The sequence below is a fragment of the Amblyomma americanum genome, chromosome 6 (assembly GCF_052857255.1).
Source record: "Amblyomma americanum isolate KBUSLIRL-KWMA chromosome 6, ASM5285725v1, whole genome shotgun sequence".
Lineage (NCBI taxonomy): Eukaryota > Metazoa > Arthropoda > Arachnida > Ixodida > Ixodidae > Amblyomma > Amblyomma americanum.
The window spans coordinates 53,311,280-53,336,074 of record NC_135502.1 but is presented as its reverse complement, the minus strand read 5'-3'; the positions used below and the strand labels follow the sequence as shown (position 1 = coordinate 53,336,074).

At 49.9% G+C, this 24,795-nt stretch overlaps 1 protein-coding gene across 1 annotated transcript; it reads right to left on the bottom strand.

Annotated features, from left to right (window-relative positions):
* Window positions 1-2: 2 nt before the first annotated feature.
* Window positions 3-23,946, bottom strand: LOC144095260 (uncharacterized). The gene is made up of 5 exons (XM_077629040.1): window positions 22,692-23,946; window positions 6,425-6,583; window positions 2,308-4,640; window positions 1,013-1,200; window positions 3-11 (listed from the first exon to the last, which is right to left on the bottom strand). The coding sequence occupies exons 2-5, from the start codon at window positions 6,571-6,573 to the stop codon at window positions 3-5; spliced, it is 2,679 nt and encodes an 892-aa protein (XP_077485166.1). The 5' UTR covers window positions 6,574-6,583; window positions 22,692-23,946.
* Window positions 23,947-24,795: the final 849 nt, after the last annotated feature.

Genomic DNA, 24,795 nt, shown 5'->3' with positions numbered 1-24,795 from the left:
AGTCAGACCACCTGGAAGGTTACGTCCACGGGGTGGGATTAAAGTGAAAATCTTACGCTATAAACAAATATAATTACTTTCGCGGCTTCAAGACGCGCTTTTTGTACCTTGAATATCTCGCATGCCGCCCGGAAAGTCAACACGCGAACGCGTAGATGTATTCGCTTCGGCTTCCACTCAAAGCCGGGGCATTTTCGTTCCAGCCTAACCCACCTAAGCGACTCAGGACATCCGACATCCTGAACTTAGCTCAACGGTGTACATTCCTTTCTGACGCACTTGAAATGAACCAATTTGCTCATCTTGAGGAACAGGAAGTTTGGTTGTCGAAGCAAGTAGATTCTAGGAGGCATGACAGCAGTTATCACGCAAGAACAGCCCTTCTGCGATGGGCGCGCTGCTTTATAGTTTTTATCGCTCTTGCATTAGTAAGCCACGTATATAGTATACTTAAAAAACTCAGCCATCTGGTGCTCTGAGCTTCGCCTGCATTCATCCCGAGCGGGTGAGCATTGTTTGTTTAAACAATTGCGCGCCACCACGTATGGTTTAGCACAGAGTGGGACTTGGTGTTGACATTTCCTGTCTTGATTCTCATATCACGCTACCAACGCTCAGCGTTGTTTATGGCACACCCACAGCATGCGAATGATCACATCACTACGGAGCCTGGTAGACATCCCCAGTGTGTACTGCGCATGATGCTTCAAGAAACGAAACCTCCTATATCGCTTCTTTCATTCACATCCAGCCCCGCAATCACGTCCTCGCGAAAACAGCGTGTAAGAAAAAGAACGCCAACAAAGTAAATCGCCACTCAACTTGGATGCATCATCAACGTCCAACACCGTGTGGCTGCGCCAAAACGAAGAGATACGTAGACCTGAGCGAAACGTGATGAACCTCCCAAATGACCGCGGATGGAACCGGAAAGGTTCGCGCATTCCCTGGCGTCAGCGCCTTGCCCCTGTGGAAGCAGTGTGTTCCGCGCGTAGTATTATAGTGCACGCACCTTCTCCTTGAGCAGCAGCAGTTCCCGCTCGGTCTGCCACACCTCGTTCTCCAGCTGACGGACGCGGTCGCCGCACGACTGCCTCTTGCTGTTGGCCGTCGTCCGGCGGCAGCAGGCCGATGCACCCGCGCCGGCCGAGCAGCAGCCCGGGCCCGTGCCCGCTCCGGGCTTGCGAGTCGCGGCAGCGCCTGCGAGAGAGGGGAGTTCACGGTCCGACGCCGCGCTAATGGCACGGCGGCCGCACGAGAGCGTGGTGTTGTACGCGGAGTGGACGCCGCGAGCGTGAAAGATGCCCCCGCCACTCATTTTGTACGAGCTGGGCGGAAGTCATTCGTCTCGCCGCGTGCGGTTGTCCCTTTATCGTCCACCGTCCGGTGGTGACGAGACCCGATGAGAAGGAACGCTCAAGATGGCGAAGGAACGCCGTTCCGGGTTAGTATGCAAGACTGGCAGTGTGAACTGCTCTTCTTAGTGAAGCTCTTCTTAATGTGAACAGGTTCACACAACCAACTATTTTCTTTCGCTTAGGTGTTTGCAATTATCTGGCAATGTGACTACATGAGTGAGTGGCTGAGTGGGCGGCTGAGCGAGCGGCTCAGTGAGTGAGTGAAAGAGTGAGCTAGCTAGCGAGACCAACCTGGATAATTCGGTTGAGCCTATGCTCTGTATACTCCGCAACTCTGCCAAAGCTAGTGCCCTTGTTTGCGTTGTCTACATCCGCGATCAAAAAGTAGTGCGTTCTCCTTGTTGAGCGAAAAGCAGTACATGCTTTGCCTGTCGACTTATTACATCATGCATGAGTCACGAGCTTGAGTAAATGCGCTTTTATTGCTGACGACAAGCTGCCGCCTTATCGTGCCGTAGATCAATCGGACACAAAATAAGCGCGGAGTAACACCTCTCTGTTTTTTCATGCGGGCTACTTCCGTACCTTTCAGAGCGTTGCACCTGATGTATGAAACGGAGTATAGCTATCTCAAATTGAAGCGTAGGTGAATTCTGCGACCATGCAGCTGTGCTTCAAAAAGTTCACGTGTGTCATGGAAACATCTCACAAAGCTGACATTAGACTGAATTGTAGAAAAATGGTATAAGGGCATGCCGCTTCTTTAAAAGCAGCAAGAAACACGAGAACCCATGGGCTTTGTTGCTGTAGACAAGTAGAGCTAGTGCCTAAATTTGGAAGACAACTTCAGACGCGTTTTTCTAAGGATACCGTCAAGTCACGCCGACTGTCATATTACGCGCATCGTAAAGACAATACACAAGCAAGAAGACAAAAAACGGACGCCTACCTGCGCCGTACGAAGGCCTGTCCAGCACCCTGAGCTTCCTGGAGATGCCAGCGTGCGTCCGCCTCTCCTGCTTTTCGGGAAGCGTCACCTCCGACTCGAAAGATGAGAGGCTTTCGGTGCAGCTGGCACCGTCCACCTGCCTGTCCAATTCCTCGGGCACGTTCTCGTCTTTTGCCGGCGGCGCAATCTCCGTGCACGGGCAGCCGCCTCCGTCGTTACCCGTAACTGTTTTTTCAGAGGACCCTTGCGTGCTGCCTTCACTCACGTCAAGCGATTGCACGGACGGAGCTCCTGCCGCGGAGGTGCCGAGAACTCTCACGGGAGTCTCGCTGAGTGTGCCGGGAATTTCGGTGTCCATTTCCTGCGCCGCGGGCGTGGCGCGTGGCCCTGGAGTCTCCGAGATGGATAACCTGCTTACGGCGCCTATTATACTAACCGTCGCCGGTATGGCTCTGTGAATGCCCGCGTGTTCTGAGAAGAGCTCTGCGTCCACGTCGAAACAGGTCATCGGCGGTGAGAGTCTTTGGATATTGGGCGACGATGACTGCTGCGCCTTTGAAGCGCAGCCCACGTCGTTTTCTGCTTCTTTGGTGTAACTAGCCGTATGAGTGCGGTCCGTGACGACCTTTTCTGTAAATTCGGAGAGAGTCTCTAGAGAAACTTCCGGTTCCTTGAGGTAATGCTGTGACTTTGGACTGCCGTTCCATTCCTTCGTAATACTGCTGGAAGAGGACAGCAAAGAACTGCTGGGAGCGACGGATTCGGCACTTTTGTCTGACGTCGTCGACAAAGCTTCTTGTTCAAGTGGCTCTGCCTTGACAACCACCTTTAAAACATCCCCACCATCCTTTTTTTCCACGTCGGCTTCGGCCGCTTCTTGCATGTTCAACCTGCGAAAATTTGTTTTGATGTACTTCCGGAGTGCTCTCGGAGGCATCACGTAGGGCCTTTCTGTGCCACTGTGATCTGTTCCGTTGTCGGAGCTGGAGTGACTCTCAGTCAGCGAGCTGGACGTCTTGGTTTCAGTCACATTCCCGTCCGCGTCTCTCGCCAGCTGGCCAGACCGGCAGCTTACATCGGGTGGTTCCCGAATCACAATGCGTTGGCACTGAGTCGTCTTCGTGGTCGCCTGGTTGAGATCGCCCTGACTGAAGCACGTCTTCGGAGGCCCCTGAGCCGGCAAGTCGTGCAGAGAGGTGAGGGACGTGATTTTGAAGAGGTGTCCTTCGCCGCCGTTTGCTGCCGAGAGGTCGGCGTCTTCGGCCGACTTGAGTCGTGGAAGAGTGGAGCTTCGTGATTCTTCGCCCGGAACAGACTCCGTGTTGAGCTTGGGCGAAGAATGGGAGCGCATGAAGCGCGGAAGGCTGAAGCTCCAGATGCGCCGTTGGCAGCGACTTTTCGACTTGCCCTTGTTCCCTCCAGTTTTCGCGGCCGCCGGCGCTTCTTCCAGTTCTGCCGCGTTCCCCGCCCCCGAATGAGAGTTGGCTGCTTCACCGCTTCCGTCTTCGGACGTTACCGCTGTCTGCCCCGCAGATGCCGCCGCCGCTCTCTCATTTGTCTGCGAAGCGCTGAAACTTGCAGCTGGCTTCAGGAGACCCTTAACCGCTGCACCGGGGGCTGGAGGTCTCCCGTTCACTCGGTCACTGCCGTGGGCGCCACCGCTCGGGGTGCAGCCGTTTTGAGAGATGTCGCTGGTGCTACGGCGCAGAGTACTTGGCTTTTGGGCCACTGGCTTTTGCACACGAGGTGGTACAGCTGGCACTGGAGCAGCGGTGAACCGCGGTATCCTCGTCAGGGCATGCCCGTCCAACTGGGGCAGGCCATTAACATTGTGGTCCCCCCGTGTTACGCCCTCGTTAAGGGGTGTGCGCTCAGTGATGGACCTCTTCATCGTCCGTAATCCAGAGGAGGAGGTTTGGCTCTTAACGCAGCCATCCTGTCGCTCCCTCTTTTCGGAATCGGGCCTGGGTTCGTCGGAGCGCCTTTTTGTAAGCGCTGCGGTTACCGTTGGTGGTGGAAGCATGGAACGAGTGGGACCCAACTCGTCCGCTCTCGAAGGCACAGAGGACACGCGCAGGGTAAGCGGTGGACGCTTTGCCGCTTGGCCACACGCTCTGTCTTGACTGTCGCTCGGCACGGCACCGGCGTCTGTGGTTGAAGGGCACTTCCTGAAAGTCCTGACGCCGCCAGATCGAGGGGGAGAGGTTTCATTCCTGGTTCCAGGCTTCGAAGTCTTGTGGTCCTTGGTGCGTACATTGCAGATGACGGGGAAAGGCTTGCCGCTGGCGTTTGTGGCCATCCTGATGTCGGGAGCATCTGGTCGGCAACCGTTCCTAAAGAGAAGGGGGGAGGGCGTGGGGAAAGCAAACAAAAAGAGACGGTTTTAGCGGCTGTTATGTAACATTTTATCCGTGCTTAGAACTAGGCATGAATAAGAAAAAATCACTATCTACCTACGAGCACAGCGTTTGCAACATAGGGGGCGTTCGCGATCCCGGAGGCGGCCGGGGGTATCGTCTGCGCCGTCTCCTGCTACGGAGCGCGGTTCAATATCGTTTGCTTACCACGCCATTTTGAGAACTGCTTTTTATATAGAGCTGTCTAGGCTGTCCAGTTTGAACGACTGTATTTGTGAACAAATGTAGCGCACGCGACAGCATGTCAGGTCCTACGAGATTCTTGAGCGATTCGGAGAAACACACAGTTAATAGAACGCCTGATGGGGAATAACCTGTGCCATAACAAGCACTTATTGTGACGCTGTAATAGATATCAGCTTCGAAATGTTTTTTTCGCGCTTTGTGATACTCTTCAAAGTAGTTGTGGTAACGAACTGCCGCCTCGATGGGCATATTGCGAAGCGAGAAAAATATTTTGGCAAGTTTTGTTTACAAGTATTTCAGTGGGATGCGCTCCCACCCAGTACCAACAGCCGAGGGTGGCTATCGCATGCACGTTGCGCAGTGTCTTACAAATTGTCCCACTCTGTTCTAAGATGTACGGTTTTTCTTCACGAAGGGCAGACATCATAGGTGCAACTTGAAATCAGAAAACTGCTTTGGAATCTTTTGTTTGGATGTATTTCTACGGGGTGCAATCCTGACTGTTACCCCCAGCCGGCGACAGCAGACCCGCTGCATCTTGCTTACGTCACAAATCGGTGTTGGTCTATCTTAGTGTCTATTCCGGTTAAAAGATACGTCGGTCGAAAAAGCGACAGAGCTTTTTGTCGTACTGTCGTCACGACAGATTTTTCTGTAGGATTGTGTAGTATTACGAGGCCGCCTGCAGTCGCGACAGAACGGATTCGCGACAATGGGTGACCTCGCAATACTTTACAGGAAATTGTTTTGTTGCTACAAGAATTTATTTTGCTACTACACGGACCTATCCCAGAATACCATACAAATATCTTCTCTGATGACAGAAAAATTTCTGTTGTGTTATTCGGTACGGACCGCGCTGTAAAAGCAGTTTCACTCACAGATTTATTCATTAATTGCTCATTTGATAATTCAGGGCTCAAAGTAGCGCTAACATCTCAATTTTCTGGAAGAAAAAGATTCACAGTGGTTCTTTTTCTCAAAACAATCTCTATCTTAATCACTGAAGTCAACATGCAGGACATATATGTCGAACTGCATTCTCCAGTGGAAAACGCTTAATCCTTTTTTTTTTCTTGGCAGAGATTAGCATTTCAACAAAAGAAAAGCAAAGTTGAAGTTTCTGAAAATTTTTTCCGGAGTGGTTGAGTGGTTTCGTGCACTGGCTGGCCCTCTAGATACGATACTCTAACCCGGAGCCCTCCACGATGGCTAAAACACTTATAGCGTGAAGCTCTGCTTTGAGACATGACAAAAAGCAGTTAGACTTCAAATCTCGCAGTGACGCACAGAACCCAACGGATGTTTCTACAAACATGTCTTGATTAGCAGAAACGCTGTTTCATTCCTTCTTTAATCCAAAGCAACGCTGGTTCTGTGCCTTGTTTGTAAATAAGTCCATTACTGGAACGATCAACTCGGATTAAAGAGAATCTTTATCGGGAAGAAACATGTAAACAACTAAACGCGATTTTTGATGCGCTGAGAAAAAGTAGGGTGGTAAATATTCTAACTTGATGGAAAAGTCCTTCTTGGTCGACACCAAGATGTCTGGCCGCACGTCCAACGTGGTGACAGGGCCATCTTCTCCGGGAAACTTGAGCCGTTCCGGACCCTTCCCGTTGGCTCCGAAGGAGTTCAGGAACTGCTTGACGGACTTCATTCTATTAGACCTGCGAAGGCAAGGTACAGTGAAAACATTTGGCGAAGCAGAATAAACAAAGCAAAACGCCCTTAACGGGACAATCCCTGATACGAAGAGAGCGTAGAAAAATATTCTTTCTGCTCAGGGTACAATACGTACTACATATTTCGCCTAAAATTGATATTAAATGTATTAAAGGCCACCGAGGACAAATAGAAGTTGGGCTGTGTGAATACGTTAGCGCCTTCTAATTCGAAATAGGCTACCCTCTCTAAAAACGGAGCTTTTATAAGCTAAAAAGGAACAAAAAACGAAATACGGGTGTCGCCACCACCGACCCATTTCTCAAGTAAAAAGCCTGCGGAAACCTTTTTAGTCGCGGATCTCAGAGGCTACGCTAAACCGCAATTCACTTCAGAACGGTGGCAAACCATCCTTTCCGGTAATGACGTCATGAGAATGAATAGAATGTTGGGAATATTTTTAAACTCGATTTTCTGGGCGATAAATTCGCCAATTTCTGCCGGACAAACGTCAGCATAGCCAACAAATTCCGCAACTCCACAGTTGTCTCTGTCGTCACTGGTCTTTGTTCAACGTGTTTTCGTCTTCAATGAATCTCGGACATGGAAATCAATGCTCAGCCTTTGTCAAAAATTTGAGTCCGAATTTTGAGTCCAAAGGGTTTGCTTTGAAGCCGTGTAGTGGCGCTCTAGCAGTATTCGTGCAAATCCTAACTTCTTGATAGGTTAAGAAAATAGCTCATTTTACCTGTAATTGATATTTGAAACTGTGACGATGCATAATGAACAACACAGCTTAGGCGCAGAGGCGAACTCCTTAGGGATCTTTAATTTTCACAAAAGCTGCAGGGGCAACGATTTGCAAAGATTCACTCCCCGATTTTTTTTTCTTTTTTGCCCTTCCCTTCTACTAATGATTCATATTTGAAGAGCGCAATAAAACAACGGGACACAACGAAGAAAGGACACCACAAGCGCTGTGTCCCGTTGTTTTATTGCGCTGTTCAAATATGAATCAATACCAACTCGCCCAGTTCGCAGCTTCTACTAATGGGAGCTCCTATCTGTGAAGTTGGGATTGACAGCTAATCAGTGGTGTTCGTCGGCTCCGGTATCAAAGGCGTTGTTAACAAATGGCAAAGAGGCAACCAATTTAACTGAAAAAAGTTTGTAAAACACCATTCGCCGCGGTGGCTCAGTGGTTAGGGCGCTGGGCTACTGATCCGGAGTTCCCGGACTCGAACTCGACCGCGGCGGCTGCGTTTTTATGGAGGCAAAACGCTAAGGCGCCCGTGTGCTGTGCGATGTCAGTGCACGTTAGATCCCCAGGTGGTCGAAACTATTCCGGAGCCCTCCACTACGGCACTTCTTTCTTCCTTTCCTCTTTCACTCCCTCCTTTATCCCTTCCCTTATGACGCGGTTCAGTTGTCCGCCGATATGGGAGACAGATACTGCGCCATTTCCTTTCCCCCAAAACCAATTTAAAAAAAACACGCCCTAGTGTCAGCGCTCTCGCCAAGGCCAACAACACAATAATCTTCACAGAAAAAGCCAGGTGTTTTTTACGTTTACCAAGAGGTGTCAAATCAGCATTTTTCATAATGCCAACTCGCGGCCTTGGGGTAGAATTTCGGTGAATAATAATAACAATTGGTTTTTTGGGGGGAAAGGAAATGGCGCAGTATCTGTCTCATATATCGTTGGACACCTGAACCGCGCCGTAAGGAAAGGGATAAAGGAGGGAGTGAAAGAAGAAAGGAAGTAATAGGCACCGTAGTGGAGGGCTCCGGAATAATTTCGACCACCTGGGGATCTTCAACGTGCACTGACATCGCACAGCACACGGGCGCCTTAGCCTCCATAAAAACGCAGCCGCCGCGGTCGGGTTCGAACCCGGGAACTCCGGATCAGTAGTCGAGCGCCCTAACCACTGAGCCACCGCGGCGGTCAATTTCGGTGCGGAGTTGGTGGAATCACAACACAGTTACTATTAGCAAACAGCTCTCTTGTGTGGATCGAGCAAGAAGTTGATGAAGCTGGGTGCACTGTGGTTAAAAAAATAAAGAACATGCCGAACAGAGTCTGATCTCGAGATTATTAGCACGAAGTTTAGATCTTAACTGCATTGGAGTGGATCGCGCGCACTCATCCAGCCGTATTCCTGATGCACATGTCATTGCTTCCGAGATAATATAATTGGTTTTTTGGGGAAAAGAAATGGCGCAGTATCTGTCTCATATATCGTTGGACACCTGAACTGCGCCGTAAGGGAAAGGATAAAGGAGGGAGTGAAAGAAGGAAGAAAGAGGTGCCGTAGTGGAGGGCTCCGGAATAATTCCGACCACCTGGGGATTTCCAAAGTGAGATTGTTCAATGGAGCATTAATAGTCAATCGAAAAGCCGGTCGCAGCACGCATTCTGAGTGTCAAAACATATCACACGCGACGGACGGACCCAATCACACCTGTCCCAGAGCGCTCGAATGGTTTCCTGGTTACAAAGGAAACTTAGACTCCAGCTGTTGGGTCTCGGGGGCAATGTTTGCTCGCGAGTGCAGCCGCACAGAAATGTACGAGCTGCGCAGAAAAAAGAGCTCACTTCGAACCCGGCTACTGAGCATGCATGCTTTCCGCAAACGTGAGTGCATATGCATTCAGCAGTGCTCGATAAGGCGGTTATTATACATATACTATGTTTCACTGGTGCGCCTGGATGCCGTTGTGACTTCCGCTCTCCCTTGCACCTATCGTCAATCACTTTGCATCGGTCACAGGCGTATTGGCGTCTCTGAAAATGTGGCTAGCACTGTACATCGTATGAATGTAGGCAAAAGCTTATGCTCTTTGTACGTCCTTCCGCATTTCCTGACGTCTATAATGTCAATTAGTCGCATAAAGTGCCAAAAACGTTATTATTAGCTTATCTCTGCCATTGTCACCGTATACGTTCAGTCCTTAACCATTTATTGGCACTAAATAACACAATGTTAGCCCATAAGCATAAATCACGTACTGCTTCATTTGTGCAAGTTAACCAGAAGTTGCGTACGCTTGCATGTAAAGTGAGGAAACGAGAAGCAGCCTTATAAATAGCGTGGGATCGCTTACCAGGCTGGTAAAAAAAAAGCTGGGAAGCACACGCCAGTCCTTTCAGTAGGAAAACACAATTCGACCCAGATTCCCAAGAGACGCGACGTGGGAACTGCTTTCCGCTAAGACGGCGGATGATAACTAACTCAATGCCGGGGCTCGCCGCTGCTATCAGAATGCCTCCATCATCTAGGCAGTGTATTTCCTTCAAGCGATACAGGATGCGCCACCTGGTGACGTCATGCAGCATTCTGTCTGAACGCAACGCAGCAGTACGCTATAGCCATCGCATCTTAACACAAACATGCAGACTTGCGCAAACGTATAAGGCTCTGCTGTCGTTCGCACATAGAAGAGACAGTGGAGACGGTACCCCGAGGGAGGTCCGAAAGAGCCCCCCCCCCCCCCCCCCCCTTATGAAAATATCATGTTCAATAACAGCAGCAAAGTGAGTGAAGAATACCCCAACGAAGCAGAGCCTGTGAGAACCTGCACGCCTTCCGGAAACCGCGATGACCCATCTGGACGTCCTAGATCCCCAGAACCCGGAAACCTCCATCACCCGATCCCCTAACACCCTGACAGATATACAAGGAGCCATAATTCACACAACGTTATCCTCTGAGCGCCGCCGAAGATGACCGGCAGACAACGAAGCGTACATACTGCTCAAAGACCCATTGGCACGTATACGCGGACAGGACAACGACGTACCAGAGACTCACCATTGCGAAGGCAAAGCCCGGTGTTCGACCAACGGAGAACCTCCAACGAAGCCAGCTCGTCGTGATCGATCCGTGCAGACTGCACTACGGCTCACAAACCCCGGCTCTTCACCCGGCAACAGCGACGCGCTCTAGTTTGAACGACAGACCCTGTTCGGCGCCTTTTTTTTCCGACACTTGAGCGGCCCCGCGAATGCGGCAGGTGCGAGGCAGCCACGCCGCGTCTGACATGTGGGTTAACGTCCACGCTGAGACCTGGCTGACTGACTGCGTGCGAGGCTCTCCCGAGGCTTCGTAAAAAAATAAATAAATGTTGCAAATAAGAAAAAGGAGTCGGCAGGAGTCCGCTGAACTTCGTGAATGGTCAGCTCTTGGAGAAAGGTAAAACAAAGGATGCGCCCACAGGGACGTCTTGTCCGGCAGCTCCAAGTGTAGCCCTCCTCCTCCTCCGCGTGTATGCTCTCTTTCTGTTCTCACGTCGCTCGCGCCTCAGTGGATTTTGCGCCCCATAAAAGAAAACGGGCTGCTGCTGCTGCCAAGCGCGAGCGTGCTGCTTGCCTGCATACTCACGCACGCTTGCGAAGAGAGCGAAAATGGCGCCGTCGGTGGTGGCCGAGGTTCATCAGGGAGGAGGTTTTCCCACGCGCCCAGCGAGCCGCCGTTGCCGCATGACCAGCCGGGACACTCCTTCCTTCGTCCTCAAAGAAAGACACCTCCGCCACGCCTCTCTCTTGCTCTCTTTCACGCCAGGCTTTATTGTGTCTGGGAACCTTTGTCGCTCCTTTCTTTCTCCGAGCTTTCCTAGCGCTTTTCGTGTTGTTACATTCGTGCTCCGGTTATCGCTTTTAGTATCGACACATTTTAGAATACCTCCTCACCTTTCGGACCTTTTGTTACGCGCCTTGTTCTCTCCTCCCTTTACCCGCTGGCTGTCCCTTTCTTTGCCTTGTTTGCCTACGCTTCAAACAAGCTACATTATTAGGTGTATCTGCAAGTCAGGAGCACTGTGTAAAGTCTACAAAAGTAACTTTGAATGTCTATAAAGCATGTACACGAAGTACCGTTTTCTTGTGTGACGGATATCCATGGGGTTGTCAATCGGGTTTGCCGGTCCTACGTGGCATTTCAAAGTATGCACAAGTGGCATTGTTCTTTAATAATAATAATAATTGGTTTTGAGGGGAAAGGAAATGGCGCAGTATCTGTCTATATATCGTTGGACACCTGAACCGCGCCGTAAGGGAAAGGTAAAGGAGGGAGTGAAAGAATAAAAGAAGAGAGAGGTGCCGTAGTGGAGGGCTCCGGAATAATTTCGACCACCTGGGGATCTTTAACGTGCACTGACATCGCACAGCACACGGGCGACTTAGCGTTTTTCCTCCATAAAAACGCAGCCGCCGCGGTCGGGTTCGAACCCGGGAACTCCGGATCAGTAGTCGAGCGCCCTAACCACTGAGCCACCGCGGCGGGTCCAAAACAGAGTTCAAAGATTCTTCCTTCTGCGGCTTTTGTCACTCGCGTGCATCGATCGCATCGGCGGTTCCGTTTCTACAAGCATGCTCGGAAAGGGCGTGCTTTGTACAGTATGCATGAGCAACTTAAATGACACCGATGAAGCCTTTATATTTGGTCTTCCTGAAGAACTAGCCCACTAACCCCTCTTGAGCCGTCCAGTATTACATCTTGGCTCTCAAATGCTGTCACGTTCATGCGCACTTATTTACTTATTTTTTGACGGAACTAAATCGTAAGTTGTGACATTCACATCGTCAGTGCGACGGCAGGTCAAAGCAGTATACCCATTAATTGCAGAAATAAGGCATGACTTCCCCAGGAATTTCTGCGTACTACCCAGAAACGCTTTAAATTACCTTTTTGCGAACGTCCTTTGCCCTGCAGTGGGCGTAGTCAGGCTCATGATGATTATGATGATGACTTTGCGAACGTTGTCGTTGCCGGCATTTCAAGCCACTTTATGCAGACCAGCTAGTTCGTTGTTCTCACCGCCTTCCCATTTTCGAATAAGTTCCCATTTTCAAATAGACAAGAAACGCATAGCTGCAGGCCACTAGATAGGAACTAAGTGGGTACACTGATAACAGATGGCGCCCCGCTAGTAGTGGTTATAAGGCTGCATGCGTTCGGTACCGGAGCAGAAAGCCATTCAACTGATTCGCAACTGAAGATTTAAGCGGCTGCATGCGAAGGCAGTCAAGGCGGGCGAACACGCCACAAATGCAGAAGAACAGAGGAAAACCTAGCAAACGCTGTTAAACACGTATTCGGCCTGGCCGAGACATATTCAGAAATAAAGTGACAGTTGCAGTGCAATGCCGGTACTACAAAGCATTTCGTGCGCACATCTACGCTTGGGGGCGAAATAGACACCAGATATATTCGTTCCATTTGTAACTTCATTCACGACATCATCGTGTATAAATATTTTTGCGTTCTGGTAACAGTCGGAACGATGTCCTATTTTGAATGTCCCAGCTAACGACCTACGCGAGAACGGTATGTCCTCGACCTTCTTCGGCACCTCATCGTCATCAGCCTGACTAGCCCGCTGCAGGGTTAATGCCTCTCCCATGTCTCTATTTACACCTATTTGCAGTGAAAGCTGTTTTAGGGAGCTTACTCAGGCCGGAAGTTAGGTTCCATCACAGGCGTGCACACCCCCCTGCCATTCCGTGCGTCTTAGGCGCGAGCTGCCAATTGCGAAAGAGAAGGGATGGACGTCGCAGTAACCGACATTACGACACAGTCTTTCGGCATAAATAAGCCGCATTCGTAGGATCGGCAAGGCCGGCGTGTCTCCGTATCTGCGTTTCAGGCGTGCCCCCATCCCCCTCCCTCCTCCCACGCTCTCCATCCTCCCCCGCGGGAAATGATTCGGTGTCTTCTTTCGGAGCACTCCTCCTTACTTCCTTGCCCAGCATCCCCGAAGGGGCGAATTCGGGAAGAAAAGGCAGTCTGGGCGAGCAAGAGGAAACATCGCGCGTTGCTCTGCGGCTGCTACTGACTCATTTGCGGTCGACTGGCCGACGCCGCTGCTGGCCGGCTTCAAAGAGGACGTTCCTAGAGCCTGCTGCCCAGGAAGATGTGGGGTGAGGCTGAAGAGCAGCTGACTGCGCAAAAAGCGCCTGTTAATTTGGGCACCAAAACATCGCTGTTACCATGGCAACGCTGTGCTAGATCTTGCGACAGTGTTTAGTGCTACAGCCGTTCTCCGTCGGTGTAATGAAGACTCGTGATCATCGTTTAAACAAGGAGCACTGAATGCAGTAGGGGTCACTGTCATTCGTCGTTCCTCTTCGAATTTCTTCTTGTGCGAAGAAGGTAGCCGGTTTTGGCCAGCTCTTGCAAGCCGCTGCCGTTATGCAGGCGTCGAACAGCAGCGGGGACGCCAACACGGGGACAGCTTTTCGTTGAATTGTTCGTGCTGAGCAAAAAGATTCTTAATCTCTGCAAAACGTAACATACGGCTCCCACCTCCTTCCTGTGAAGATCCTGGGCATGAACCAAGCGAATTTTGCATCTGTAAACACCGCCTCTACGATTGTGTCTTCTCGAAGCTGTTGTCCTCAGGGACCACCGAGATCGCAGTAGTATCTTTCATAGTATCGAGTTCACCATTAATGAAATCCAGCGAATAAAAACGAGGCGGTCCTTGGCACCGACCCCTTTCTCTGTCCATCGTTTCTTGCACCGTCCCGACTATATAACGGAGCCGTACTTGGGGGAACGAACGAAGGGCGTACACAATGCTCTCGACGCGCAGCACAATCTTCAACGTGCATCCAGAAAACGCCGCCGCCTCGTCCGTCTATAAACGGCGACGCGGGGCAGCGTGCGCGGATCATCAACGCCCGCCGAGATAAGGCTTAGACGAAAGAAACAAAGCGAGATAGGAAATAAAAGGGACGCGAACGTCGCGCGGGCTGCCACCGTACGGAATAAAAGGCAGGCCTGCTCCTCGCATGGATGCGGGCCGTTGGGCGGGGCGGTGGCAGCGGCGCGGCGTGCGTACGAGATATGCCATTGTTGTGCGCGGCGCCCGGGCTGACGTCCTCCCCTTCTTGGATATATATGTAGCGTGAGGTGACACGCATGCGGCGGCTCGCTCGCTGCAATCTTGGAATTCAGATCTCGCTGGCTGGCCGCTGAGTGGGTATGTACACAGCCGCTCCTGAGGAACCGCCGTCAGTGTCCGTTAGTAACGCGCGATTCGGTATGAGTGCAAGTGGAACGGAACGAGAATCAAACGTGATTTCTTAGCAGCTGATTGATCAAAATTAGTAAAAGGGACCAGAAATCGAAAAACGTAACACGAAAAACTACGTGTTCAATGCTGCAGTACACTCGAAAAAGGATATATATCAAGTTCTGCAAGGCAACTGATTAAAGATATAGTAAGTTGGGGAAGTCGCATTGAGGAACTGAACGGATTTATTCAACGTTGCGACCAGGGACTGGCCTCTGTTGTCCTTTTCCTTTTTTTCTTGTAGGATGTCGCTTTATCACCCGGGACCAGGTAAGCAGTTCGAAAGTCATTTTTGAATTTTAAAGCATGCCTCGCTCTCACAGACCATTATGGTGCGAGGAGTCTCTGATCAGCGTTTCTTATGTGTATACGAATTATCACATGAAGACTAATTGGACGGTCAAGGAAGATAAACAGAGACATCTAGGCATGTGTAAGGCAGCTTACTACATAACGCAATGAAGAAATATGTACAACTGGGCAAGTGGTAGGGTTTGCGAGCAAAGAAAGGTCGAGCAGAGGTCTTCCTGGAGCACACGTATGCGCTGACCATCTTTCTACTCTTCCACTGCAGTAGTGACACCGGCGCGCAGGTTCCTCAGGAAGTCACCCCTGCCGATCCCCAGAGGTCGTGAGAAACTGACCTGAAGCATGTCGTCATTCGCCACACCCCACACCCTGTCCTTTGTTTCGTATATGTACCGGTAATTCACGACGCAAGGTGGACTAAAAATGGGCGCGACATCGTTACCCACACTAAGACGCCACTCTCCGCCAGTGCAGTTGTGCCCACCACCTCAACAAATCCGTGCAGCGGTGTTGAAGCCACAGCCGGCCTCACTAACCAGGCGTCGAATTCAGAGAGACGTTCACACTTGACGGCTAGTCGTGGTTAACCCGCGCTATAGTGAGCTGGCCACTGTCGAGATAACCAGTAACACATTAGTAAATGCACCGACCAATCACAACCCCATTCTCTCTCCAGCAGATTTGTGCACCTGGCCCATGACTGGCTGTGGCTAGCTGCGGCTTCGAAAACGCTGCACCGTTTTAAGAAGACGCAGTGTGCGTCTAAGTACGCGCGAGCACGCATCGGACCTGCATGGCTTTGAGAACGAGCACGTGGCAGACTGTATACGGTTCCCGGGCGAGTGGTACCATTATCGATTTCAAGCTTAATAGTCCGGAGCAGGGGCGGACCATGTCGCTGGGTACAGAAATTGACCGACAGAGCCAACGACCGGTGCCAATGGGGTTCACACCGCCCTGAACGGTGGCCGCCGGTTGCTTTTTATGTGCGACTCACGCCGGACGGCCCGTTTTGTATCTATTTATTTTGTTTCGGCCTGATCCCGCTATGCGTTACATACGGCGGCTTAGTTCTAAGGCTGTTTTTGATGCCACAATGGTAGTTACATTTCTATGGGCCACGCCGTCTCGTGCTGGTCGAGGTGCCATTAGCACGGCCATATTGGACCACCATGGCGGGTTGTTTAACGCGCACTGGAATGGGAGTACAGGGATGCTTTCGCACTTCGGAACGGTCGTGCGTGGGGCGCGCAGAGGACATACATCGCAGCTGTGATCTCGGTATCATCATCGATATGACTTTGTCACACGAATAAAAAAAAAAGAGAGAAACCTTATAGCATTATCGTGAGAGTTAAGCTGATTGTTATATTCATTAAGAAAGAAATAAGTAGCTTGCACTCATCACCATCATGTTTATAAAGTGCAATCATTGTCTTTCAAGTAAGGGACGCTGCCAATGGGCAACCCTGCTTTTTATTTCTGCACTGTTTTTTCTTTCTTTAGAAATTTACGGCTCTCTTATTAGGAAAAAAAGAGCGTTTTTTTTGCTTTTATTATCGGTTAAATTGTTGCTTGATGTATATGCAAATCAGCACTTTGCATGTGATGAGGTTTATTCGCAAAGTTTCTGCTGTGCTTTGGGGGTAGCTACACTTCGACAAAAATTTACAACCGGTAACGAGGAAGCTTAATAGAAATTATTATTTTAATTTACCCAATATAAACGCCATTCGAATAAAATCGCATATACACCGGAATAGGTGTTTCAGGGAAGACTCAGAAATTTTCAAAAATTGGTTTTTGGGTAAAATTATTGCTTTTTCAGCATAGTATCACCAGTTCGTGCGGACACTGAAAAAACTGTGAATCGTCTTAACTAGTAAGCTGGTTAACTAATTTTTAATAATTAACTTTTTAACTCATAGAGTTGAGCGCCTAGTTGCAATTAGATATTTGTTGCCGGACGTTAATAATAGCCATATCAGTTTTTAGAATTTCTAACACGCCATTATCCTCGGCGCTGCGACACGAGAAAATTTGGCTATATCATGCCAAAATACTTGCGCTTTCGAAAAGCATGCTGGCAAAGCAACCTTTCCAGTGCATGTAACTAGTCAAAAAAGCCAAACTTTGTCAAGCCACAGAGCCAAGGGGAATCGCGTTTTCGAAATTCTAAAAATTGATATGACTATTACTAACGACCTGCTACAAACCTCTAGTTGCAACGAGTTGCCTAGCTGTGACAGTTAAAAAGTTAATTATCAGAAATTATCAAAATGTGGATTCCACCGTTTTCCTTGTGGCCAAATAATTTTTCAAGCAAAGAATTTTAACACAAGCGACCAAAGGCATTGACGAAACGTAGCTTTTTACTGATATCGTATCGGGACCGCTTTTGAAAACCACATGTGCAAGGACAATGTGAAAGCTGGTCATCGGAAATAGTTGCTGAGAGAAAGCTCCGCGCCAGCATAGGTGCCACCGTAGCTGTTGTGCTCATGCCTGCTGATATTTACAACGTCTTCGTCATTATCATTACCATCGTCACTAACAACAACATCATTATTGTCAGCAGTGTGAACCCACTGCAAGACAAATGCGGCTGTGACTGACTTCTAATTCTTGTCCAGACAGCGCCACGTTTTGCAGCAGATTTCTTGTTTTGCAGCAGCCGCGATAACAATTTCCTGCGAGCCTATACCTTATAAAATGGCACTACCTGCACCCACCACGCCTCTCGACGAACGATTAGTACAGAGGAAGGCTCACTGGGGCAAATGTACACTGGGGGGTTGATCACTAAGGCAGTAACGGTTAGTCTTTTGAAGAACTATTGGTTACGGCAACGCAGGTAGTTCCCAAAGACTTACTCTGTGGCATGTTTAGTTCTTTTTGACTCAGATGGCTCTAGATATCTACAATATTAATCCAGCAGACCGCCTGATCTCACTGTTGTGCATGGTGTTTTGCTGGATGGTTTGGTTTGGTTTGGTTTATTGGGGTTTAACGTCCGAAAGCGACTCAGGTTATGAGAGACGCCGTAGTGAAGGGCTCCAGAAATTTCTACCACCTGGGGCTCTTTAACGTGCACTGACATCGCACAGTACACGGGCCTCTACAATTTCGCCTCCATCGAAAATTGACCGCCGCGGCCGGGATCGAACCCGCGTCTTTCGGGCCAGCAGCCGAGCGCCATAACCATTCAGTCACCGCGGCGGCGTTTTGCTGGGTAGGCGATATCATAAGTTGCAACCTTGCCCGGGCCACTTGCGACCTGTGACTCCTATCCGTGAGGCCCGCAAGCCCTAAATAGTTTAACCTCTATTTTGGAAGCATCTTGCCAGGAACATCGTGGTTTCCATTCCATCCGTATTGCGTTTCATTACCGTTGTTCAGGGCTTTACGACTGCCGATTGATTACCGTGTCTTCTTCCTGCCTGTTAGTGATCGTTTGAGTTTCTTTACTTCCAAGGCGTCAGGATAATTGTAGAGGTCATATATGTGACGTGATTGGCGCACTGCCCTTTCCCTTTTGCCCTTTTCTGTTCTTTACATCTATTGGCTCACGGGAGGCAAACGTTTACTAATGCAGCTCTCGTAGCGAGGTGAGTTTGCGGCTCCTGCAGGGTGTAGTGGCCATAGTGCCTTGTGTTGCGAGAGTGCTGCCTGGGTGGGCTGGCAAATATAAATACCTCGTCATTAGCACACTGACATTCTTAACATATCGCTGGGCACGGTACCGTGACCGTGCGGTTAGCAGGTACGTTATATCAGCATGTAAGTGCGATCTCTTTGCGTGGTCTGCGGCCCAATGTTAAGGCGCTGTGACGCGCCCGGTATACACGCATAAATTCGAGGCGCACCCAATGTGGCGTTGGACACTCGAGCAGCTCCGCGCACGACTCGATTGCGTGCGGTAAAAAAAGAACGCGAGGGGTTTTCGCTCTCGTCTGGGGGAAATGATTTCCATAACGCGCCCGCCGTCGCCGCGAGTCGTGACCGAACGCCTCGCGGAAGGAAGCGACGCGGCGCTGCATGCGCCCTGGACGCGTAATAACGGCGCGGAAACGGTCGCGCTGTTGCCAGGTGTCCCGCTCCTGACTCACGTTATGTGGACTCCATTCGGCGCCTTCCGCGCCGCTGTTTCCCCGCGAAACGAGGTATAACGACTTCACGAGCGAACGGCGAAACCTGCCGGTTTGACAAGCCGAACGACTCTGACCCGCAGCAGTGGCTCGGCGGGTTATGGCGTTCGGCATTTTGGTACGAGTTAGAGGGAGCGATCATGGCCGCGGCATCCGCATTTCAATGGAAGCGAAATGCGAAGAGACCCGTTGACTGAAATTTCGGTTAACGGTGAAGAACCCCCGGTCGTCGGTAAAAATGGCGAGGCCTACATGATAGTGTATGACATGCTTCTTACCACTGTGTTGCACTAACACGTAAAAATTCATTAACAGTTGAACAATAACGCCACGAAGTGATTATGACGCTCAGGGATATATGCTCCAGAAATGCGTGATTGCTTGAGCCAAGCAAACGAACTCTGCTGGATATCTGTGAACGTTTGGCTTCGCTCCCCAGAAATGTCGTAGGTGTTCATCTAGGACATCACAATCGCGATCCATCTCGATCATAATTATGTTACCACTCATCAGAGGGCGATGGCGCTTGATTCTCACTTTCAGTCTTTTTTTTCAAAGGCCAAAATTTGTCCGGACATTCTGTTGTTGGTGGTGGTGATGAGTGGTTTCTTGGTACCATCAGTGGCTTCTTCGTGATGTCAGGCTTACGGTAGAGCATTCAGGATCAAACAGTAGTACAACAGCAGGATCGCAGGAAGCAACATAGTTATGCCAGCCATTTTTTTTCCACGTACAACAAAGTGGCTATATTTGGCACAAACTGCGTGCAGCGTCATTGAGGATGGCACTTCAACGAGTCTAGAATTTTTGATAGTCTTCTCTACTTTCACATCTTCAAAAGCTGCTCGGTTTCTCCTAAACTTTCACGTGCATACAGTTTCTGTGGAAACAGGAAAGAGAAACCGTCAAGGAACGTTAATCATCTCCTGGTTCTCGCTGCACGTTTCATACGCCTCGCGCAAGACCGGCGCACACACGCGTAGTGCACTGCATTTTAGTGAGCTCGCCCCGTGCGAGGATCTCACAAGGTTTGGCGGGGACTCCCCGATTGGCGAGCAGAGCACGTTGCTCTTCTGTTCCCATGCCTCGCACGCGTAGTGCTACCGCCTCACCGTGGGGTGCCGGCCTATCTCCGTACTCCTGACCGACCGGAGTAAATGAATCTTCTTGCCGCGTGCAATGAAGCAGTGTCTGTTGCCTGGGAACCTGCCGCGCATGAGGCTCGTAGCAAACAACTAAGGAGAAGATGAGTACCTGGTGCAAACAGAAAGAACAAAGAGCAGCTGTTTGAATGGGATGACTGAAAATACGATGGCCCTGACTTAAGCCACGACCATAAAGCCGTCTCGGATCAGTCCATCGCAGAAGTCGCGAGTCAATGAAGGAAAGCTCAGTCATGTTTGTAGAGCGGCAGGGACACTTCCCTTTCATTTGAGGAGATCGAGCTCTAAACTAATCTAACGCGATGTGAAGGTTATCGCTTTCGTTCCGGCTGTAATGGACGAAGAAATTTTTCTTGTTGTGACGGTCACTTAGTCCGCTACTAATATGACGGTGCGAGATACAAGAATCTTTCGGCTAACTATAGCTCAGGTATTAGTTGAAGCGTTCTTGTGAAAATAAACCGCGTTGCAGCGCTGTATTGTGTCCCTGCATGTGTCCTTCTTCTATGTCCCGTTCGTCGCGCTGTAGTCATGGAATATCGTCACCAACTCGCCCAACAACTTACCTTTTCGACTTTAATGGAGTATAGGCTAAGCCTGAAGTGGTCGCCTTCAAATCGCGTTAGACTACGTGTTTGACTCCGCTGAGATGACGTCGACGATTTCATAACAGCTCGCAGTGTGACCAAGCAGCGGTTGAGCAACCTTTTTTTCTACTATAAAAGAGCAAGCATAAAATATATCTTTTAAAAGCAGGAAGGTGAATGATCGGTTCTCTAGGAGACCGCACTGAACGCGCTGCGCAGTTGCCTCTTTGTCCTCAGAACTCGCTTAGCTCTCATTACATCCTTGGCTGGCGCGAGGATACGTATTATTTCCTCGTTTACTTTGACTACCCTCACCCCGCGTGAGAAGCCCGAACGCCCTTATTTATTTTTGCTTTGCTACGATGGTGGCCGTCATTGCAAAAGAAAGACTGGAGACACTTCCATCCATTAAGGTCACTGCTGCCAAATCTCTACTTAAGCAGTACGTGTACACATACGCTTTCTGTGTGCTGTGATTCAACGTTTGTCCAGGAAAACGTAGTTCCTTGGAGGTGAGTGCGCGCGCCGACGCAACTGCTCGAACGGTGTGTGCGTGGCTTCTTCCCTCCTGCTGGGCGACGGAGGCATCTGTTACCATCACAGCGCGGCAGATGTTTCACGCGCACCGCCAGGTGAAACTACTATGACGCGTGCTCTCTGGCATCCGGAGCAAAGAACAGAAAAGAATTTGAAGCGGGGTTGGGGGGATATACCACGGAGACGTTTCGGCAAAGATATGGCGTCATCTGGCTACCAGCCATGACGGACAACAAGTTTGAACAAACAGTTCCCGTGGTCGTTTCTTTTATAGATAGGAAGGTCGTAAAGCACCCCGGTTCGGGGCCGACTATTTGTTTTGTACGTATATTTCTCAAGGCGTCGTCTGTGTGCTGTAGTGGCATCGCCTACGTTGTTTAGCGGCCGTTCCCCAAAACATCCTACAGCCTTCAGCAAAAAAGAACAAATGACATCTTTTTCAACCAATACTAAACCAATGGTACCGTTGACTATGACTTACGAAAAGCAGATAAGTCAAAATTCCATTCGGGACTACCCAGCATTCCTTGTTTTAAGGAATAAAAAGAATGGATTCGACGCAGCAAGGAAGACAGGATGTGGCGGATTTGTCTCGGCATCTGCGATCACCCAAAACGTGAAGGTATTCTTTTGTTCATTAGACGCCATTTGCGTGCTTGCGCATTGATCAGGATCGTGGCAGTGTTTTTAATTATAGTAAGGACGACAAACAACAGACTAGCTTCAGATATATGTCGTTAGTGCGTTCGTCATAAATATTCAAGGCCTTGCATTATTGCACTTTTGAAAAAGTATTTGAAAAGCCCAACACTGCAAGACCGCGATAATAACCAACTAGCCCAATTTGAAACTATCTTAATGCGCATAGCTATTTTCATTTTCAGCTGCTCTCAAAGCAGTTTCATATTAACGCAGACCTTCAATATGCAGTTGTGATGAGTTATCAATTACATGCGCCTGATTGAACACTGTTGTAAGGTGTCATTTCAGATGTGGAGATTATTACTCCTTCCGGTAAGCAAAAGGTGCCGCTCGATAAATCATGAAAAAGTCGCACAAATAGTTCTCCGCATATCGTAGACCTCAGGAGCCGTTGAATGAAACGAGGAGACTCAATAATATTCGAGGTAACAATTCTGCTGGAACAAAGCTAGTTGTGTTTTTTTTTTTCAAAGAACATCTCACGCATAACTCAACAGTGTACAGATGAAAAGACGCGCTGCCTGACTACGCAGAACCTCCGCTTTATCCGTAAATTGTTTGTACCCAGGAAAAATAGTAAGAACTTACCCTTATTGGCGGAAAGCACGTCGAGACCCATTGTTTCACATGCCGTCACTGCACAAAAGCGGCACGACTTGCTTCTCTCGGTGTGTCAATCAGGTGCCGCCGAGACCTTCTTCAGGGTACAATAAACGACCGACACAGTCCTTCAGCCTAGGCTTCAAAGAGGGCTAGCTGTACACAGTTCACAAGGCGACAAACTCGCAACCGGTGATCTCGCAGAAACAAGTAGCTGTGCTCGAGCATTTAGTCTCGACAAAAACCTCGGTTAAGGAAATGAACCAAAGACAATGAGCTTCTATTCTTTGTGCCCCCGCAAGCGAGTTTGCCTTCACTCGCAAAATTGCTTCGGTGAACAGGTGAAAGACGTTTTTTCCCGTGCTCGACGTCAGAAGCACCGATGCGTCACTGCAGTGAGCGAGGAAAAATAGCGGGAGAAGTGGCGACAAAAACTGAGCTTTAGAGCACACACCTCGCTCGCGGTTTGAGTATCAGCGTGAGAAAGCCGGCGGGCATACATTTCAATAGCTCCACCACAGAATGAAACTGTAGGTGAGTAGGTCAGTGATGATCAATGGCACCGTTGGATCTGACTACTTGAAGGCTAAGATGCTGTCAGTTTTACCGGTTTCCGTCGGATAGGTCCCCACTGATGGCAGCCGCTTTCAAAGAATCATTGCCGTCCACTTCGGTACGCGCAGCGTAGAAAAAGTCAATGCTTAAAGCGGACGCACAACACGACGCAAATAACAATCACCCACTCCTGTACATGTCTAGTAAGATGTCCTCACGACGTCACACTGCAAGCGATTCGAGCGCTGTCCTCACTGACACGCTGTGCCTCTTCCCAGGAGAGGTCCTCCGGCGCACTCCCCGTGGTTCTGCGTCGGCGGCGTCTATATCGGTCACTGTCTTCGGCGCTGCTCGGGGCGACGTCCAAGCGCTGCCGGCGGAGCACACCAGCGGCCGTCGTCCTGGTCCGCCGTTCTCACGATTTGCACGTGATTCCCGTGGCGCTTCCTTTGAGGGGCAGGCAGCCAACGAGCCGTCCCCCGAAGAGACGCCCCTCTCCTCTTCATCGGAAGGGGAGAGAGGAGGCTGTACCGGAGCGGGAGAGGGGGAAGACGCGCTCTCTCGCGGCTACTAGCCGTCCTCTTCTGTTTCTTCGGGGTGGCGGAGGATGATGACGGTGCGCCAGCGGCAGCGGCGACGCCAGCAGCAGCGGGGCGTCGTGTCCACTCCTCGGCGCTGCGCCACCCGCACGCATCGCGTCGTCGGCCGCTCTTTTGTTGCTCGCCTCCTCTCCTTCCTTCTCGCTCAGCCTGTCCTTCGCGTGGCTGCGTACACCTGCTGGTGTTGCTGTTGCTGCTGACTGTCTGCTCCAGGAAATCTCGCCTTCTCATTTTTCTTTCTACCATTTTACGAGAATCCCTTTCTATCTGTTCATTAGCACCATCTGGTTTTCCTTTTTCTTTTCTCTCTCTCTCTCTCTTCAGGCCGTGGAGTTCGTATGCGAGTTTCCATGTCGGCTCTGGCCAGCGAAGACCAGACTTCCACACTCCTGCTGCTGTTGTTCTCTCTTCTTTTTTCGTCCGCCGGTTCACGGATGTTTGGCTATTTATGGTTCCTGAGAGCTGTATGAACGAAAGTGTTTTTTTTTCTTCCTAATTGTGGTTCTGTATGCAAGGCAAACGAAGGGGTCGTTGATGAAGCAGGGCAGGAAGTGAAGCAACCAACGAAAGGAAAAGCGTCGGAATTAAGGATGCCACGGAGGTTACGACGACTTCATTTCCATTGTAGAACAGGAAGGGGGCAGAAAAAGAAAGAGAGAGAGAAGATGGACTCCTAACGAGTCTCGTGGGTGCTTGTGCGCAGCAGACCGTCGGAGATGTTTTTAAGGAGGTGCTGTTTAAAGCAAGGCATCGTATAAATCATGCTAGGTATAGCCTTTGATTCTTAAGTACGTGTTTTAAAGTTGCGAGTTTAACGCTAGACGCCATAGAAGACGCAGGGATAGCCGTTGTGTTGTCTTCGTTCAGTTCTCGACTGGACGCATTGTCTTTCTTTGTTGCCTTTACCTAATTATTTACTTACTTTGATCATTAGGCGG

Bases quoted from the DNA above. Each gene is read 5' to 3' on its own strand.
- LOC144095260 (XM_077629040.1), bottom strand. From the start codon at position 6,573: ATGAAGTCCGTCAAGCAGTTCCTGAACTCCTTCGGAGCCAACGGGAAG. The intron at 4,641-6,424 runs GTTAGAATATTT...CCTTCTCTTTAG, and splicing joins AAGAAGGACTTTTCCATCAA to GAACGGTTGCCGACCAGATG. The intron at 1,201-2,307 runs GTAGGCGTCCGT...CCTCTCTCGCAG, and splicing joins CAGGCCTTCGTACGGCGCAG to GCGCTGCCGCGACTCGCAAG.